The 20,589-nt window shown below is 35.9% G+C and overlaps 1 protein-coding gene across 1 annotated transcript in view; it reads right to left on the minus strand.

The window, feature by feature from the left end:
• Positions 1-2,472: 2,472 nt before the first annotated feature.
• The window catches only part of shg (DE-cadherin), a 169,686-nt gene continuing 151,569 nt past the window's right edge, over positions 2,473-20,589 (minus strand). The window contains exons 17-28 of the mRNA XM_083135396.1: positions 20,123-20,325; positions 18,803-18,985; positions 17,940-18,089; positions 15,835-16,038; positions 14,511-14,746; positions 12,927-13,126; positions 12,199-12,338; positions 7,933-8,154; positions 6,639-6,774; positions 6,159-6,374; positions 5,047-5,199; positions 2,473-4,215 (exon numbers count right to left, since the gene is read on the minus strand). Of these exons, the coding sequence (XP_082991522.1) occupies positions 4,073-4,215; positions 5,047-5,199; positions 6,159-6,374; positions 6,639-6,774; positions 7,933-8,154; positions 12,199-12,338; positions 12,927-13,126; positions 14,511-14,746; positions 15,835-16,038; positions 17,940-18,089; positions 18,803-18,985; positions 20,123-20,325 (2,186 nt within the window). The 3' untranslated portion in view covers positions 2,473-4,072. The remainder of the gene's footprint in view (positions 4,216-5,046; positions 5,200-6,158; positions 6,375-6,638; positions 6,775-7,932; positions 8,155-12,198; positions 12,339-12,926; positions 13,127-14,510; positions 14,747-15,834; positions 16,039-17,939; positions 18,090-18,802; positions 18,986-20,122; positions 20,326-20,589) is intronic.

The raw sequence follows: 20,589 nt of genomic DNA on the forward strand, positions 1-20,589 counted from the left end.
TTGTTTCAGTTGGTTTTAAGTCCAGTTTATGCACAGAAGTTAATTGGGACTGGACCTGCAGTCAGGGGTGCCCATCCTACCCAAGGCCAATGGTGCTTCCACCCCAAAATCATGTCATGTGCCCCCCCCCCCCACCAAATCATGTTATAAAGCTGAATACTATACTTGATCTGCCTCTTGCCCCTAAACCTGTCCCCACCAAGACTGTGGATTAATTATCCTCCAAAATAGTTTGGATGAGTTTGAGGTTTTTTTTTGTTCTAAGTCCATTTCATGCACAGATATGCTAATTGTGACTGGACCTATAGTATAAAGTGGCATTGTGCCTGCACCTGGTGTCAAAGCTTCAGTTGTGATCAAGAAAGTATGTGCCCTAACTCCACAACCCCAACACGTCTTCATGGCATTGTGCAAAGTACAATAAAACTCAGCCAAAGGTAGCACAGTTGGCAGAGAAATGGGTTTGAGTCCTACCTATTGATCTATCTAGTGCATCACATAATTTTATTTCAATTCTTGCTCCATTTAAAAGGTTGCCACTTCATTATTTTGCGACAATAGGTAAACTTTATTTAGCTGTTTTAGCAGAGGCCTATGACTAGGGGTACATTCAAGGGAATTAGATAGCCACTAAAAAAAATGAATAAAACTATCAGCTTAGTATAAAGGCGTTTATGTTTCGAAGTTCAACAGTTAAGGTTTCCATAATGAAAATAGAATGATTCCAAAAATCTACCATATTTGGTCCTAAAATAAGTTACACCTTTTATCCAAATTTTAACTGCAAAAATTTAAGGACCTTGGCTTTTACGACATTCCATCATACAGTAGAACATTGTTTATCCGCACATCAATTATCTGCAACGTCAGTTATCCGCACACTCAAAAAAGCAAGATTCCGTTTCGAACAATTTTAAGCAATTTCTTCAATTGTACATTGGATCTAGATGTGTTTTAGTTTTTTTTAAATGGACTGGCAACCCTGCAGAATAAATTTTGAGTAACAGACTCTTTAACAATTAAGCTGAAGGGGTGGGAGGTACAGTATTGTAATTTAGGCACATACTGTACGTATATTACGAGTGTTTTCTCATGTCTTTTGTTTTCTTGTACTGTATACGTATGTAGTACTGTGTACTGTATGTATAAAATAAACCTGTACTGTACGTGCTTTTTTGTTAAATAAACACATGTTTGATTTATCTGCAAAAATCCTTATCCGCATAACCTTCGGTCCCAATTAATGTGGATAAACAAAGTTCTACTGTATATGCTTTTTAAAAACTGTGCTTGTTTCTCATTTTTAAATAATGCAACAATACAGCTAGTGTCTGGAAACAAACAGCTCTTCGCAACCTCTGCTGGTATACTCAATGTTAAGAAAAATGTTTATGTACTTGTTACTACTCAAGTTAATAATGATTGATACTGTGCCAAACAAGAAAAGAAATGTGTTGAAGGGAAATTCTATAGGTACATATTGTTTTCCAAATACTCTGTATATTGTAGAATAAAATTTCTACTGGTAATTTTTCTTACCCTCAATCTCTGATTATACTTTCTTTCCTCCCCCCCCCTCAAACTTTATTGTCTTCTCCTTTCATTTTCCCCTCGCATTTTTAGGGTGTGTATTTTCAAGCCAATACAGGGTAAGCAACTTCTTGTGAGATAGTGCAATCTTTCTGGAGTAAGCACAGGTCTTAACGACTCATCCTTGTTTACTTTTTTTAAGTTCAATGAAAATATCTGATAACTTGGGTTGTTATATTTCATAAGTGAAAATCCAGGACAAAGATGACCGGAAGGCTGTTGGGGAGGGGGGCTGGGACCCAATAAAGTAGTATGTATAAACACCATAATTATTAATACCGGTCTCATTATCATATTTTTACACTTCTTAGTAAATGGAAATTCACTTCAAAGTACATCATTAAACTGATATAATGAACTATAGTGCTATCTTCCAATGTCAAAGCTTTATTTGAAACCTGCGGACTGAACAGATAGGCACCCTAACACCAGCTGCTTACCATAAGCAGCTTCTTATACAACGGAAGAGAATCTTCAGCACTACAAACAGAAGGAAATAAAAAAAGTAAGTAACATTATTACTAGTTGCTCTCGGCAAGTGTATTGAGTGTCGCCATCGTGTAGTCCAAGATCCCTAGAAAAAAATTCTTGTAACTCCATACCTCTTGATTATTGAGAGGGAGCGGTTCAATGTACAGTTATATTATTTTGTAAAATGAGCATTTTAAAATTATGTCCACACCATTAAATACAAATAGTGTTCATGAAAGTATAGTCTTAATCATTTCGACTCCATTCCAGGACATTAGTGTCTCCTGAATAATTTTTTTGGGACACCGGGACAAATTAAACCATTCCGGGACTGTCTCGGAAAATCTGTGACATATAGCAACCCTACGTTAACTACTGCAATTGGGATGGAACCCATAAAAGAAATGCACGTTAATCATTCAAAGAAAATGTTTATTCAAATATGTATCATTAGTTAATACAAGAACAAAAACAGCACATCTACAAAACAACACAATTACCATACATATCTGCATATTCATTAACAATCTTTCCCTCACATGCGCACATTGACATTCTACAAGTACAAACAGTCTTAAACGCACTTATGTATGAGCAATCTCGCACACATACATAAACGGAAACACTCACGCACACACATACACTCACACACTCAATTATATCATTAATCACACAAGTATCACAACAACATGGCAACAAAGAGGATATAAAAGAAATCAATATGTCATACTTTCGGTATAATATGTTTTATATGTGCAACCATACGGTGTAGCAAACAATGTTCACTCACAGGTTGTGGAAAAAAGATGGTTTGCTACGTGATCATTTCCTTGTGCACTACATACATACAAGCACACTATAAAGTTTATCCATTCTGGCCTTGATTTGAGATCTTTATGTAATTATTTGTGACCTGACAGCGATTTGGACCCTCTGTTAACCTGAAGAAAAAAAATCTATCCACAGTCAGATTATGGAATTCTAGAAGCACATGGAAGGCTCTTCATCAGACCCCGGCACTTGAGCAACAAGCGCTGACATAAATGCACTTGTACATAAACAGTCATTTACCTGGCAGTGATTATGATATGTCATCACCATTTAAAAACTCTACTGTTCTTTGCTTTTTTTTCTACAGTTGTCTTCCTCCGTGTAAATTCACATTACAAATACATAAATAACAGACGACACAGTTCAGACTATTTACCAGGACCAATGTCAAGTCTCTGTAACATCAAGCCTGACTAGCTGTCAATATGTACAAAGGCACAGGCGAAAAATTGTTATATAACCTTGCACATCAATTTGTTCTACCTTGTACGAGCTTTAAAAATAATATTCACTTTCTAAAAAAGTGAATGCCCTGTTTCGTTTTCAAAAACAAGAACCAACTACTTCAAATCAACTGAATCACAATTGCAATATCCACTTCTGTAATTTAAATTCCTGCTAATTTTTCCACTGAATGAAAATAAGGAAGGATTTAATTGGCATTTGGAATGTACAAACATAAATAATGCTCTAGTAATTTGTATAAACAATAGACAATCAAAACAAATAATAATATAAATAAAGTTAATAATGAAGCATGCCAAAGTTTTTTGCAATTTTTCCCGAAAGTTAAGTTGAAACATTCGGCATACCACCTTCTCCTTTGCAAATGATTTCATTTTGAGTCAAATTCCAGAGCAGTATGACTAATTGGTATGATATCCAAATATCATGATAATACTACAGCCTACACAATGCTTTACACATCATATCTTGCAAGCTAAAAAAAAGCCAAGCAAAAATTTACACACACTTTGGATACTGTTACGTCTTTGGTATAAAACCTGCTGGCTAAGGTCCAACAGTTAAAAGTTAAGTACAAATTTCAGTCGCCATCAATGAAACAGTTTCTCTTATCCATGCACACCATTTGGAATTGTGTTATTTATTTATCACAAAACCATCACAAATGTTCTTCCTGCTGGATGATTTGGCACTGTGTCTCGCATCTGCACACTGGCTAGCACCATGATTCTGAAGCAGGTGGATGGAAATTTTCGTCGTCTTCATCACTTGAGTGTTCACCATACATGTCGGCCAGTTTGCGGAATCTTGGTCCGAAATTTGATAAGTAATCAAAATTGAGGTCGCCTTCGTCAGTACCTGAAAGATTTTTAAAATGTAGTCTTATTATTGTTTAATAATGCAGTGACAGTCAGGTACACTTAAGATACTTTACGATGTGCAAGTGAAAGCTTTGTGGTACACAGTAAGTCTAGCAAATTGATTACAATGTTTTGTCTTCACTTGCTCTGCACCAAAGAATATCTACTGCTGGTTCAAAGTGCCAGTATTTTTAAAAACATGTAAGAAGTGTTTTTAAAATACATTGAATTGGAAACTTTGTGTAGTAGGTGTCTTACATACTAGATTGCAGTATTAGTCTTTCATTTGCTGTTCATTACGCTACAAGGTTACGTATCTAAAACACTTAGATTTACGTTTGTGAAGTGATTAACATGTAACAAAGTGTAATTCATTACTATTAACAAGTGTGCAACACAAAAAGTTCATTATGTATAAAATCCCACAGTTTTCTTCTGCCAGTTCCGATTGCTAATGAGAAAATACCATAACCAAAACAAAAATTTAGCACAGAAAAAGAAAATGCATTCACATTTTGAACTACTACTAACTACTATTTATGTTCTGTTCGACATCCTACATTCTTATTCTTAATTAGAAATGTCTACACAAGAGGGTATACAGTTCACAAAATTTCACTGAATGTTCTCAGAAGAATGTGACATGAAGAAAAAGGGAAGGAATGAAGAGAAAGAGGTAGGATGAAGATTAAGAGGAAAAGAAAGAAAAAGGTCAGGTGAAAGGAGAAACATAGGAGGGAAAATGGAAAAGACTGAAGGGTGTAGGAGAGGGGGAGACAATAAAAATAGTTCAACAACCTCCAAAGGGCGCTAATACGAAAATGCGTACCTGAAGCTAGAGACGATAAGGATCCAGTGGAGTTCCCATCACCCTCGTATGCATAATGCCTGACATCATCGAATGGAACTGATTCTGGGTCATTATCCACTGCATTTTTCTTGCCATCAAGAAAACCGTGTATGTCTGGCACTTCATCGGGAGCTGGAAAATAATGCAAATATTGTCAATTATTGTTCTAAAAGAATATAATACAATTTTACATTGGAAGAATGATGTTGAATAGTGATTGCATGCATATTTTAAGGTTTTGGGGGAAATGTTTTATGTGACTTAATAAACCTTACCTTCAAATACCCCACATCATAAAAAAACTAAATTCGTACATTATTAAGTTTGTGACCAATCAGTGTTGAATCCAGCCACTTTCCTCTGAGGGGGATATCAAACTTCAGGAGGGAAGAAATGTCATAGGTAGGCATGAATTTATAATACTAACAATACCTCTAATACGTAATTAACCGCATTAAGTGTAAATTTCGAAGAATACTGCACAAGCATGTCACTACCATTCCATTTGTAGCTATGTAAGTCTGTTAAACTATTGATAATATCTAGAAGACAACAGCGAAAGTATACCATGTGAAAATTCACATGAATGCTCTAGAAGGAATTTTAAGCATACATAATTTTTCAGGTTTTGGAATACCATAGCAGTTTTTCAAAAGGAGGGGGAAAATTCGAAAACAGCTGACCTGGCATTGGCCGAAGTCCAGCTGAGTCTTAACATCCAAAATATACTAAAACTCTGCTTGCATTTCAAAAACATGTCCAGATGAGTTATGTGATGAGTGGTAAATTTCATTACTAAAAAAAAAAAGGTAAAGTGCTCCCCCTGTGCTTAGCACCACGCCATGAAGGTGTACAGGGGGTAACGCCGCACACTTTCTTGATCCGGTCATGAGTGGGGGTGATGTGATCCGCATCACGCCCCTGACCACGCACAAAGAAAATACAAGTTACACCAGTACTTTCTACAGAGTATGTGATGTTTTTAAACTTCAGTATTGACAATTAGTAGTAATAACCTCCAATGTAAGTTGCATTTTTTCATAGATGTTTGGGTAAAAAAAGAAATATGAGCCTGTTCAGGAAATGCCTACCTCTTTTCTGATGCAAATCCTTTACAGGCATTTTCTCTGAGTGTGGGAATGGATGGCCGTCAGACGTTAGTCGAAGAACACTTAAGTCATATCCAGTCATATCTCCCTCGCCGCCACCTTCATCTTCATAATTGATTATATTTTCTCGAATATCATCAGCATCCTTGTACATATCATCACTCTTACGTCTATGGACTACAACAGCCAACACAAGTACTGGAAAGAACGAGGAAAAAAATAATCAATGATTAGATACTACAAGCGCTAACAGCTTGAATATGTACAATGCAAAAACTAGCAACTGAAATGAAAAATAGCCTCTTCTTTACTTCTAGTGTTGTAACAGCATCCTGTATGGCATGTAATGATAATATTTCTTATTTCCCTACATAACTGAAAAAATATGCATAATAAAGTACTAACTAATGAAGTAGGCATTTGCTATAAAAAGTACACAAGCACAAAAGTATAAGTACTTACTTAATAAAATGGCAATGCAGACTAAAATTGCAACCAAAAAGTTTGTATCAATTCCAAATGAGACTGCTTTTGCAATTCCTCTGTTGCAACCAGCAATGGCATTTCTGGACAATGAAGGTCTTCCAAGGTTGTACACCTGCAAATTTCAACCATTTTTAGCACATTCTTTCTTAATTGGAACAATAAAATTGGCTGTTATAATGTTAACAAAAAAAAACATATATACAGAGATCATGATGATTGTGTAATTGTAATCAAATTTCAGTAGTTTTTCACAGCAATTTTGAAATATAAGGTGAAGAAATTTGCTCCTCATTTTCTTCATTACTTAGTTCACCATATAGGCAGTACCTGAACCCATTCCTATTGTTACATTTTTATTCAACTACATTATGCCCGACCACACCCCACCATGCTTTGAGCTACAGAAGATGCTCAGGTTTCAGTTTCCTTGGGGAAGCATAACTAACAACTTTTCTTCTAAGAATTTGGCCTGTGTATGGAACCGGTGGCCAACCACCATCGTGAGGAAATTGGGGAGCTACGAATGAGTAGCATAACCTGGTTATGGAAACCAACAACGACTGGGGGTTCATCATACTGACCACACGTCACCCCGTAACTGGTTGGTTGATATCTCGCCTCTACATGTGGTAGTGAGGCTGGCAGTCGGTAGGTAGACTCTGGCCCTCACAGGCTGTTGCACCACTGGTTATTTATTATTATCCCTTACATGTAAGTTTGTAACTTTGTCACTTTTCATGTTAACAAATATATTTAATGTGAAGAGATCATCGCAAAATTATAGATCTCTTACTTAAATACACATGCATATGTAAAAATGTAGATATTTATAATTTTTCACTACACACATCATTTGTTGTTATTTTCTTTTAAACTTTAGTTATTAGTGCCCTTTTCTGCCTCTTTTGGCTAATTGCGATGATAAGGATGAATGATGAGATGAAATTGATGAAGGAACACTCACAAAAAAATTGCAAAGATTCAAGCCTGGGACCCCTGGCATTGTAGCATGCACTGCTGTGGCATTTTTATTACTTTCTGTACTATTATTTTTACACAACCTTTCTTTCTCTCAGGCCAATCGTGACAATGAGAATACATGATTAGGTGAATTTGATGAATGAGCAATAGTAAAGAAACACTCATGCTTGAACCAAGACAAATCCAGAACCTTTAGTGGCGAGATTGAGAGTACATCACTAAAATGCTCGCCTACTGTGGCAACAGCCTTTTATTTTAATGGCAATAATAGCAGTTGCAACTGACTCACCTTATCGTTGAAAGTGAAATTTTTGATACATCCACTGTACCCTTGGAAAGTAGGTTTGTACTTCCACTCCATCTCCTGCAACAGCTGGCTAAATTGCTTTTGATCTGCGATACCTCCCATCTGTAGAGGCCCGTTCACATTCAGAAATTCATTTGGTCCCTGAGGTGCACCCAGTCTGAGACATGTGCTCATGTGGCAGTTGTCAACCTTCAAGTCTATGGTCTAGGAAGAAAAGAACAAAAACATGTTTTAAGAATTTCTACTGTCTGTAATAAATATCTTACTGCAGTAAGCATTAAACTGAGGAATCTTTATACTCACAACCTTTTGTTCATTAAATAAAATAGCTTATGACACTCAAAGGATAACATTATGACATATATGAGGCGTGTGCGACTTACTCACGTTATGAATATTAGAAGTACAATATAAATATATATTTACTATGAAATACTCATGAAACGTAAGTATTTCATAGTATATATATTACGGATGGGACCGATTAATCGGTACTCTATCGGTATCGGCCGATATAGGCATATCGGTTTATCGATAAAATTACCAATTATTTTACCGATCCGATATATCGATAAATATCTGATAATTTAGTGCAAAATTCTGCCATTTTGTTGTAATTTTTATGGATAATCTCCATGCCCTTCTTTCTAAAAAAGTAAATGTCTAAATATTCAACTTCTTTTTCACTGCAGTCACCACGAAACACACATTTATTAAGGAAATCAATGAACATTTCAGGATCTTCAAGGACCATTTCTAATTTTATATCGGATCGGTAGAATATCGGTTATCGGTATCGGTAAATTTTATATCGGTACTTTATCGATATTGGCCAAAATTTCATATCTGCCCATCCCTAATATATATTTTTATATTGTACTTCTAACATTAATTTATTGGAAAGGTATGTAAATATTATAACTAGTGTTGAGCAATATATCGTAATATCATCCAGGCAATATCAACTACGTCATGATATTTTGGAGATATATATCATGTCGGAGACATATTCTCAATATTTTGGCAATGTATATTGTGTTGGTGATATATCATCAAAATATTTGGCAATATATATCATGTCGTTGATATATCATCATGTTATTTGGTGATATATTGTTATGATATTTTAGTGTTAAATATATATTGTGTCAGTGATATATTGTCACAATATTTGGCGATATATATTGTGGAGACAATATATTGCCAATATCATGATACAGAAAAAATTATTGTATCCTCTGTGATGATATTTTCTTGATGATATATTGCGATATTAAATTTCTGATATCATCTATTCCTAATTATAACACATTCATGGATTAAACCTCAGTCTACATCAATGGTTCTCAACTGCCAGGGAAAATCAAATTAATAATATAGTTATCGGTTTTCAAAGTACATTAACATTAATTGATTTCCAAATTGGTATTAATTGGAAGTTTTCTTGTTCAAAATGCAATGCGCCAATGAAAATCAGGACTTAATTTATGTTGAGGAAACTACAAGATTCCATTAACTCCTGTTGTTGACAATGACTACTAATTTTAACCAAACTGTATATTTGACAACATGTCTAGACAAAATCAAACTCTTTCTTTTTATGATTATGTCATAATGTATTTATTAATATTTAATTAATTAATGTATGCAGTTCAAAAATATACAGGTCTTTACGAGTAAAACTTTGGAATCGGGGCATAGACTTTTGAAAAAAAAAAATTCCAGGCTCTGATCCCACGAAGGTTGAGAACCACTGGTCTATATAAATGGCAATAAAATGAGTTTACTTCTAGCAGAGCGTATAGAAGAGAAAGTGTGTGCACTTCGGTTTCTTCCGTAAGCCAAGTGAATAGAGCGGTGCCCCACCGAAACACTGGCAGCACCTTCGCTTGCGGCGAGCGTCTTCTGCTTGCAGTGCGGCCGCGCTTTATGTAGAGAGTTGTGTTTTGTTGTATCAGAATAACATTGTGTACTTTTATTAAAGACAACGTTATTACGTTATTCACTTTAGTGTCGTTAGATTTGTGATTGATCCGTTGTGACTAGTTTGTGTTGTGTTCAACGCATTATTATTGTGTTTGAGACAGCAGCGAGCGAAAACTACAAGATGCCTACGTGTTTCGTACCCGGCTGTAGATCTAGATATGACCGCTGTTCTTCAGGTAGTAGACATTTTTTTTAGGCCACTAAAGACAAAATGGGAGTGTGCCATCCCTAGAACAGATAAAAAAACTAAGTCATAATTGCTATGTGTGTGATATTCATTTTTTCTCTGACCGTTTAGTGAAAGTGCATTCGTTCATAGTGGATGGCGATACAGCAGAAATTCCACGACAAAGGTGGAAATTAAAACCAGAAGCTGTTCCTCATATATTTCCTAATCTGCCCAAATACCTCTCTAAGACAGTTAAGAAGCGAAAATCTCCCATGAAAAGGCAATCCTTGCGGACAGATGTTAATAAAGTAAGTACTCGTCGCAATGTATCATTAAACTTATCAGTAGAGGATGATTTGCTTCACACTGCGGATGCTAGCAATACAATAGCATTGCTAAAGAAAAAACTTAAGAATCAGAAACGCAATTTAATTAGAACGCAGAATAAACTAAAGGTCGCACAGGCTAAAATAAATTTGCTTGAAAAAGGCGTTAAAGATGCTAAATTAAAGACAACGGCCACACAGTCGAAACAGTTCGCGTCTCTTAGCAAAAATCAAAAAATTGTAATTGATACAATCTTAAAGAAATGCCAACTGAAAAGTAAGACAGGAATGAGACACAGTTCTGAGTTTATACTGGAGTCTCTTCTTTTAAAAATTAAGTCCCCAAGGGGTATAGACACTGTTTGCATCACGATTTGCTACCTTTGCCTTCTGAAGATCACTTAGAAAAATTGGTGAAGGGTCTTATATGTCCTTATGCAATCAATTTACGTACCAGCAAAACTTCCTTTACTTTCGGGCGGAAACTGTGAATACAGGACTGATTCTCCTCTGACGTCTTTTGTTAATCAAATGCGAACTCTGGCAAGAGCAACCGAAAATAAAAATCTTTCGGTGAAGAAGCAAGCTGAAAATGAAATAAGGGAAAAATTTCCATTGTTGAAGATGAAATTCAAATACCGAACTGAGAAAACAACATACCGAACTTAAATGAACAAAGTGTTGGTAAATAATACTTGGCGTATCATTTGGCAGGATACATAGTGCGGTATATTTCCAAGGTGACGGATTGTAAACTGTGTACAACTTTTCTGCACGGGGAACCAACTAATGTACCTGCCCCACTTACGCTAATCCAAGCCTATGGTTCGGACGACGGCTGTAATACCTTACCTATGTATCGAAAAGTGTTTATGATGTTCTGCTACGAGTGGAAGAAGTTGTTGCAAAAAGAATTATAATGTGCTAATAGTTTATGGGGTGATATATTTTTTGAGTGTTTGGACAATTTAAATATAATTGCTGTAAAAACTACGCAATTAGGATGCTGTGAAGATCATGTGCTGCGTACGCTATCTAAACTCGTATTTCACTATCTGAAATGTTTATTTTTCTTCCGCACCAAAGAGATAAGAAAGGAATTAAGTGCCTCGAAGACAGCAAAATCATCTCGGAAATTCTCCAAACTATCCAGCTGCTGAAGTCTTCTCCAAACGTAAGTGGCCTCCCCGATGGCGCAGTGGTAGCGTCGTAGCCTTGTAAGCAAGGGGTCCCGGGTTCGATACCCGGTGGAGGCACAAGTGGTTCGGATCCCACTTTAAAAACTGTAGGTCCAGTCCCGATTAGCCTTACTGTGCATAAAATGGACTTAAAACACTAAATCAATCCAATCCAATCCAATCCAAACGTAAGTAACATGCATTTTTGTTTCTTATGTAGTTAGTTATGTAAGCAACGCGCCGTCTCAAACGTCACCACTGCCATCTAGGCGGTGGACCACGGCAACTCGGGGAGTGCGCACACTATTTCTTCTATACGCTCTGCTTCTAGTGAGGTAGTGATAATACTTGCTAAAATTATTTTAAAAAAATACTTATAAATACCAATGCACTACTTTAAACAAGTTCAAGATTCACATATCCAAAGTGGGTGGTAAAATTAGTCACCAAAATAATAGAACCAGCAGTCCTACAATTGCCAACACTTTACACTCAAGCACAGACAATGTTAATAAAAAACATTGATTATGAAGATTCATTCAAGCATGCATGCAAGAATAAAACAAAAATTCACACAAATATAGCTTACCGTATTTGACCATATAACGTCTATTCGATGATATTTTCCATCAGTGACTTTGATGAAATCTTGGATTACTTGTACGGTTCCTGAACCATAGTCAACCAGTAATCGAGGATACCCATCCACTAATTCCAAAGACATGAAATCTGAGAGAGAAAAAAGGGTGTTAAAATGATAAGTTTTCATGGAATTGGAAACAAATTAAATATGATGTGCATAATTTAAATAGAAAAATCAATACTGATGCATTAAATGTAAAACGTAAGAATTACTTGCATACGTAATCATGAAAAGAAATTTATAGTACATTCCTAATTTGGAAAATTTATCTCCATATAGAGCATCTTCAACTAAGATTAAATAAATATTGCATATACAATTTTCAATACACAAAAATTATAAGGGAAATTTCATTAATTAGTAAGGTCACTAATACTATGAACTTTCAATGGATTCGTTACAAACCCAAAGTGCATGTGATTGTACAATAGTGTTGAATATTCAACAATTCATAAAGTGTCTTTTGCATGACAAGAGTAAATACACTGAGGTGAAGAATACTTCTTTAAAAGTTTTATACTTATCTCCATGAACCATATTTATTTGTTCTGTATATAATTTTTTTAAAATATATCTTAAATTAAATAGTGTAAGGTGTGGATATAGTATCAGATAAAAGTGTTAAAAAAATGTTATACTGCAACGATCCTATGTTCATTTACTGTCCAATGTACCTTGTACGTTAAGAGCTGTGTTCTTCTTTATTGGTCCAATGTAGAACACAAGAGAATTCTCTCTGGTTGGCTGAATTTCCAAGCTGAGGTGAGAATTATCGCATGCTTCCAAGGGAGGATACCAGGCCCAACCATCTCCTTCGAAACCCACATCAATAACTTCACAGTGGGGACCTTCAAATCCTTCAAGGCACTCGCATCTAGAAAAAAAAACAGAACAGAATTTAGAGTCTATTTATAGTCAGAAACAATTAAGAAAGAAAGCAAGGCATAAACTTCTGTGTGATGCGAGATTGAAACGCATTGGTGTCACTTTTAACATGGTGGTGCCACCAACACCTACCTTACCCTCTCCCTCCATTCTCTCTCTTTTGTTTTTAGTACTGATAACAGCATATGAAACCAAAACCCACCACAATAGTCACAGAATAGATTTAAAAATTGCACAAGTTGGACTGACAATTAAAAATTTCATATTGAATGACCAGTAACAAATTTCCATCAGTTGCATTATATGTACAATATAGGTAAAATACAAAGAATCTCATTGCTCAATATTAATGAAAGAAACAATACTTACAAAAAACATTCTCAAGTATTCTGGATACATACATATTATCTCTTTGTAAGTAGACCTTCCTCCCCCCCCCACAATTTTAATAAATTTGCACCATGATGGGAACCATATGAAGACTGCTAAAAGGGGTGTCTTCTTGAAGTTGAAACACATTTTTATTTCATTGTGTAATCATTGTATCAACAATGAAGTATGTACAGTTCTTTACTGGAACTATGCATTACAAAATACATCTCGGGCCTATCCAATGGTGTAGTGGTAACGTCACCTTGTAATCAAGGGGTCCCAGGTCAATACCTTGTAATCAAGGGGTCCCAGGTCAATACCCAGTGAAGGCATACAGTGGTTCAGATCCCACTTTAAACTGTAGAATACGGAGAAACTAGTACTCACTTTATCCGCGAAACTGTTTTTTCTTCTTCGTTCTATTAATTCCAGTGGCCACTGCCACCATCCTCGTTGGAACTTGCTGTACTGTTGCTTGATGCACGCCAAGTAAGTTCCAACGAGGATGGTGGCTACTGGAATTAATAGAACGAAGAAGAAAAAACAGTTTCGCGGATAAAGTGAGCACTAGCTTCTCCGTATTTATATACTACTGCGTCTCTCTTTTCCCAATTATGAATTAAACTGTAGGTCCAGTCACAATTAGCCTTAATGTGTATAAAGTGGACTTAAAGCAGAACTCAAACACAACATATATATCTCTGTATTCCTGCAAAATTTCCTTTGTAATCAACCAAGGAGTGTTTATATTTCAGTCTTAATTGTCCTCGAGCTTATAATATTCACGGCGATATGTTTAATCTTGGACACTGTTTAATCTTTTTCATAAACCCAGTGATTGGGAAAGGTACTCAAGGAAAGTTTTAATGCAGGCCTTTTTTTTTAAAAGAATCTTCAATTTCATCATATCCACTAATTACATAGTTCTTTTATCCATTAGCTAGAGACAAAGTGGCCATATTAATACCACATCATCATATTAATATTTATTGTGTACTTACTGTTCTCCAACTGGTGTTCCACCATTTTCGCAGAATAGCTCATCAGCCAGTTTACATGTACACACTGGTTCAACATAAGCTCTGACACCGACGAATGAGGAAGTGTTGGTATACACAGCATAAGGCACATTGTTCTTTCTTAGGAAATTTGTACAGCTAGATTCACAATGAAGCTTCTCCAGTAGGCACTCGTCTATGTTTATCATCTGCATCTGTATTCCCAGATCACGCTCAATCTGCAAAAGGAAACTAAAATTAGAAATCTTACTTTTCTAACATTGGGCCACGTTTCTAACGGTGGCCCCGGCACCCACCCAGCATCGAATAACATTGGTACCTGGGGGAAACCCTGGGGGTAAAGGCAGTCAGGGGCGTGATGCTGATCACATCACCCCCATGCAGGACCGGATCAAGAAAGTGTGGGACGTTACCCTCACACCCCCTAACGCCTTCATGGTGTGGTACTAAGCACAGGGTAGCACTTTACTTTATCTTTACCTTTTTTTTCTCTTAATAAAAATTAGGGATGGGAGAGATTAATCAGAACTCGATTGCTATTGGCCGATATAGATATATTGGTGTATCGGTAAAATTACAGATAATTTTATGAATATGATATAGCTGTAAATACCTTGTAATTTAGTGCAACATTCTGACATTTTTTAAATGAATATTCCCTGATTTCTTTTTCAAGTAAATGTCTAAATATGCAGGGTTTTTTTTTCATTGTAACATACATTTATTAAGGAGGTCAATGAACCATTGAGTTTCTACAAGGACCATTTGGAATTTAATATTTAATTGGTAGAATATCGGTAACGGCTAAAATTTCATATCGGTTCATCCCTAATAAAAATACATGATTGTTGGACTATGCTTCAGGACTTGGACAAGCTTGGCATCATGCCTACATCAAGCTTACCACATCCAACTAGCTTTGACAAGCTACAAGCAAGCTACTTCAGGCTTGCCATAAGCTTTCTTGCTATCTGGGAATAAACCATTAAGCAGAAGTAATATTGTCATATGGCAACACAGGGACACTTGGGCACAAGCAAAGGGGAAGCATGAGGAGAAAAATGACAACACTAGTTTGTGTGGGCCAGGGTTCTTCTCATCCCGGCTGGCTGTACTACAAGCATACCTCGCACACTATTTTTTCCGACATTTATGTGTACAAATAAAATTCTCTGACAAACTAGTTTGTGATCTGAAATAGTACAGAAGTCAGTAAAGACACTATGCAAGAAATATATACATAGAAGAAAAACTATACACACTAAGTATATTTGTAGTACTGAGCCTATAAAGAAACTACACCTACCTCATCTTGATGCTGAGCTGTCTTTCCATTCAATTCCTCTGCTAGACGATAAGGCGAAGCATGAGCAGAGAATCTTACATCTACTATTTTTGCAGATTCATTAACAAAAGGGGATTTCATCACAGTAAACACATCAACACCATCCTTAGTAACGTTTAGAATGGCAGCCAGTTTCTCTCGCAGCCTGTCCTTCTTGCTGAATCCCTGAAATAAACACAGAAATATCGTTAAGTATTACACTACAATATAACAGCAACTGAATAGTTTTGATTGATTGATTGATTTGGTGTCTTAAGTCCACTTTATGCACAGTAAGGCTAATCGGGAATAGACGTACTGTTTAAAGTGGGATCTGAACCACTATGTGCCTCCACCAGTTATCGAACCCAGGACCCCTTGATTACAAGGCGACAATGCTACCACTGCGCCACCGGGGAGGTCTGAATAGTTTTGAATGCAATTACTACACTACAGAATAGGGTCAACTAAATTATTTAGGAATGCCACACAGAGGCCATGCGGCACATTGGTTCAAGTCTCCTGGGGGGAAGTATAACAACTTTTCTCCTGACATTTCGGCCTGTGTATGGGACAGGTGCCTTCCCACCATCATAAGTAAATTGGGAAGCTACATAATAAGTACCATAACCGGTCATGGAAACCTACAATGACTGGGAGTTCACTGCACTGACAAGATGTCACCCCATTACTGGTTGGATGATCACCCATCTCTTCTGGGGCATGTGGAAGTGAGGCCCACTGTCAGTAGGTAGATCCTGGCCCTCAAGGGCTGTTACACCATGGGTTGTTGTTCTTCTTGTTATTATTATTATTAATAAATGATTTATTATCAGAATCAATTGCTCTTTGCTGCACTGAAGTTCTTCTGAAATGTCTACAATGTCTCTGATCATGTAATTACTCGAAGGTTTAAACTTCTGTGATTAAATTACATAGAATATAAGTAAACAATGTGGTGTGGTTAAATAATAAAAGAAGAAAGGACTGCCTTTATTCAGGTACCATACTAGAAGAGTAGACTATTGTGTAATTTGAAGCCTGTTTCCCATTTGGGAAATTTAAGTATGAAAAAAATATTCACAAATATGGTTATGAAATATATATTTTTACCCAATGCTTGAAGTGGAAATTCCTCACTGGGAGGATGCTTTGTCAAGTTTGAGGTTACGTTGGGATGTAGCTTGTATGGATCAACATGAAGACAATGCAGTAGATTGGGGGGTGGGGGGTGGCTATGAAAACTATCCTAGCTGGGGGGATAATTATGAAAATTTTAACTGGGGGATAGCGTCCGCCTGCATTCCCCACACTCCAAGCACTGTTTGTACCTTTTACAAACCAAATTCTTGTACATCATAACAGTACTATTATGTCAATACTCGACTAATATGTGCATGTCATGTCAATTTCAAATTATGGACAACATTCCAGCATCTCGCCTTTCTGAAGATGCAGAAAGTGACTTACCCAACCCCACCTCTACAAAATTTCTCTAAAATGTTTCACAAAGGCCAAACTTATTGTCATTTTGGCTCTAAATTTACACCTGTACCCTACATACAAATTTACACACCTGCCTCCTCCAAAGATGTACAATCTTTTATAAAATATAAAAGTGGATGTATGTGTGTGTGTGTGGGTGTGTATATACGTTTATTCTGTCATAACTCTCGAACGCCTGGAGCAATTTCATCCAAACTTGGTAGACGTATCACTTGCAAATCTGGAAATAATATTTTTGGGGTAAGACACCCCTGGCACCCCTAGGGGTGGGGGTGGGAAGGGCGTGACATGTAAAACGACCGATATTAGTGTGGAATTCATAGTTTACGGGGTTGCTAGGATTAATAGTGATACTCCCAATGCCGTTCAACTCCAAGTTCATTTTGCACTATAGTTAGAATTCATTATTTTCCTGTCTAATAGAATATTAGGATATATAAATACCTGGGCAATGCCGGGTAATCAGCTAGTTATAAATAAACCCCTGGGTGTGTGTGTGTTGAAACATATTCACTTCTACATTAAATGCACAGACTTACATAAGAAAATTCATAGTAAATGTATGGAAAACTTGCACTTACATTAACAGACGAAACAAATTCCTCTGCTGTTATTCCTTCCAATCGAATTGAACCAGATTTATCCACCGCTTCCTCTGGAATAACTTTTATTGTGACGTTCACGGTTGCCTCCACCAAATGCCTCTCAATTACCTTGGACTCTTCAGTCACCTAAAGGAGAAACAAAAATGAGAATTCATAATGGAATGCAGTTATCACAATAGATAGACAAACATGGAAAGGATATCATATTGCAGTGCTGTTTATATTTCAGAACCTAATTTCAATGATTCCTTGGCACCTTTCCATTTTGACGCACACAGAACCAAAATTAATATAGTACATTACACAATCAATTTAGGTCATTAATTCTATTATATGCTTCTGTACGTGTCACAACTCTTAAATAAACATTGTTTCTATGTGTGTCACAACACTTAAATAAACACTTTCCTATTTCTACCTGTGGTTATGAAGATTTTATTTCAAAACAACAAAATTCATGAATAACCAAAGGATTGGGGGGAAAAAGGTAACTCTACCTTCATCAAACACCATAAAATGAAATTTTAATTGCAAAAAGTTACCGGACATGAAAATGAAAAGGTACAAAAAAAAATTAAACATATGATGAATGGAAGTTTCAAATGTGTGAAACGAAAGAAAGCATTACGTAGAAATTTCAGCAAAATATTTCTACATACATCTACATCTGTGTACCCTAATCTTCACGAAAGAGAGCATGTTGTAAAGTCCAGCACAGCATCGACATGGCAGGAAATGACACCACTTCCACTACCTTGCTTACGACAGAAAATTGACTTGTGTGGTTTAAGCCCCAGACCCTTCAATTTATATTCTGCCAATTTTGGAAAAATACTTACTGTAAATACAAGGCTGTAAGTGCCTTCCGGTGTATTTTGTCGCATTGTTATCATTCCAGTATCATAATTGAGGTCAAAGTTTGGATGCTCTCCAAGAGTCCATTCAAAATGTTTGTCAGGCAAGTCCCAGTCATCAAGATCTTCCACGTAAACGCGACCAATTTCTGTGTCTGGTGCTTCACCCTACAAAATAAGGAAAATTCCAACCATTACCATAACATTCACTCAATAAGAAAATACTATTGTATGAACAAGGAAATTATAGTTTACTCTAATAAACTTTCGGTTCATTTTTCCATGCAGTTTTTGCTCGCGATTGATTTTGCCACCTGCCAGGTGTCGATTGCGTTCAAAAACTGCACAGAAAAATGAACCATAAGATTATTAGAGTGAACTAACTACCTCTCTCTGCATAAGCGCCAAATGAATATCTTCAGATACAATGTTAAGGAAATTATAAACAATTAACACTTTTTAGTGATGTAGCAAAGTTAAGTTCCCAACACATGGCTGCTAAGATCATTGACTTAAGCCCTTCAAGCTATTTCAGTTATCAAAATAGCAATCCTCTTAGAAGTATTATTATAGATCAAGCAGATGTTGTTAAATTATATTAGATTTTTTCAATCAGAAAGTTACTTGGTTTTATCATTCCTATCCAGAATTAGGACATCACTAAAGTTTTGCAAACGTCAGAACTTTCTTCATAGTCTTTGAAAACTGGAATATCTTCCTTTCTATTAATCAATACTTACCACAGAGTACTATCCAGTTTGATTGAAAATAAAATTAGAAGGAATATTAGTGTATTGGAACACATCCAGAACAAAAAAATTCTTTAACATTATATTTAAATCAATTGGTAGAACTGGTTGAAATTTGTTACTTGTATGATATACTCTGACAATAAATTATTTTGTAAGTGATAACATTTTAATGCAAACACTAGCATATCATCATCATCATGATCCTTTGCAATAAATATTGCCATAAAATTATCTAGCCTGTACAAGTTATTTGCGTGGAAAAAGTTAGTTAGTAATTTACTTCTGTGCATTTATAGTGTTCATCTTTGGAAAATTTCAGCAGGTTTGACATCTCATCAACAGGAAAACAAACAACAATGACTGAACATCAATAAAACAAGCAATGTTGCCACAAGGTTATTGTGAAAGTAAATACCATGGGCTTGATGTAAAGCTGCAACAGTGGAACTTAAAACAAAGTCTGTTTTTTATATGACTAACCCTTGAAACAGTATCTCATATAAATACAGAAACCTTACTTCAAAAAATTGTATTACATGGTTTCGCTACTCACATTATAGTTGTACATGAAGATTGAACTTGAGCCAGGCTTCATTGGATTATCATTTTCATCACCAATAATCACTGTAAGAGTGCTAGTCCCAGTCTGTGGAGGTTCACCACTATCTTCAATGACTATTGGGATGAAGTACATTTTGTTTTCTTCCCTGTCGAAAGTTTGTTTGGCTTCTAGAAAAGCAGTTCCATTTCCATAATCTGAAATAAAATTCACCTTACGTGTTAATGTTCATTATGCCATGCAATGTTTGTATTTCTTGATAAATCTTTTACATGGTTTTTCAAGTTTTCATTATTTGGACTTTTTTTAAAAATATTTGCACCTTGGTAGGAATTCAAACTTGTAAACTTCACATTTCTAAACAAACATCAAATCCAATACTACCATGTCAACAAAAAAAGTTACAAAATAACTAATTTCTTAAGTAAAAATAGACCCTTAACTTGTGATTTAGAGAAACG

The sequence above is a fragment of the Lepisma saccharinum genome, chromosome 1, assembly GCF_977018435.1.
Source record: "Lepisma saccharinum chromosome 1, izLepSacc3.1, whole genome shotgun sequence".
Classification (NCBI taxonomy): domain Eukaryota; kingdom Metazoa; phylum Arthropoda; class Insecta; order Zygentoma; family Lepismatidae; genus Lepisma; species Lepisma saccharinum.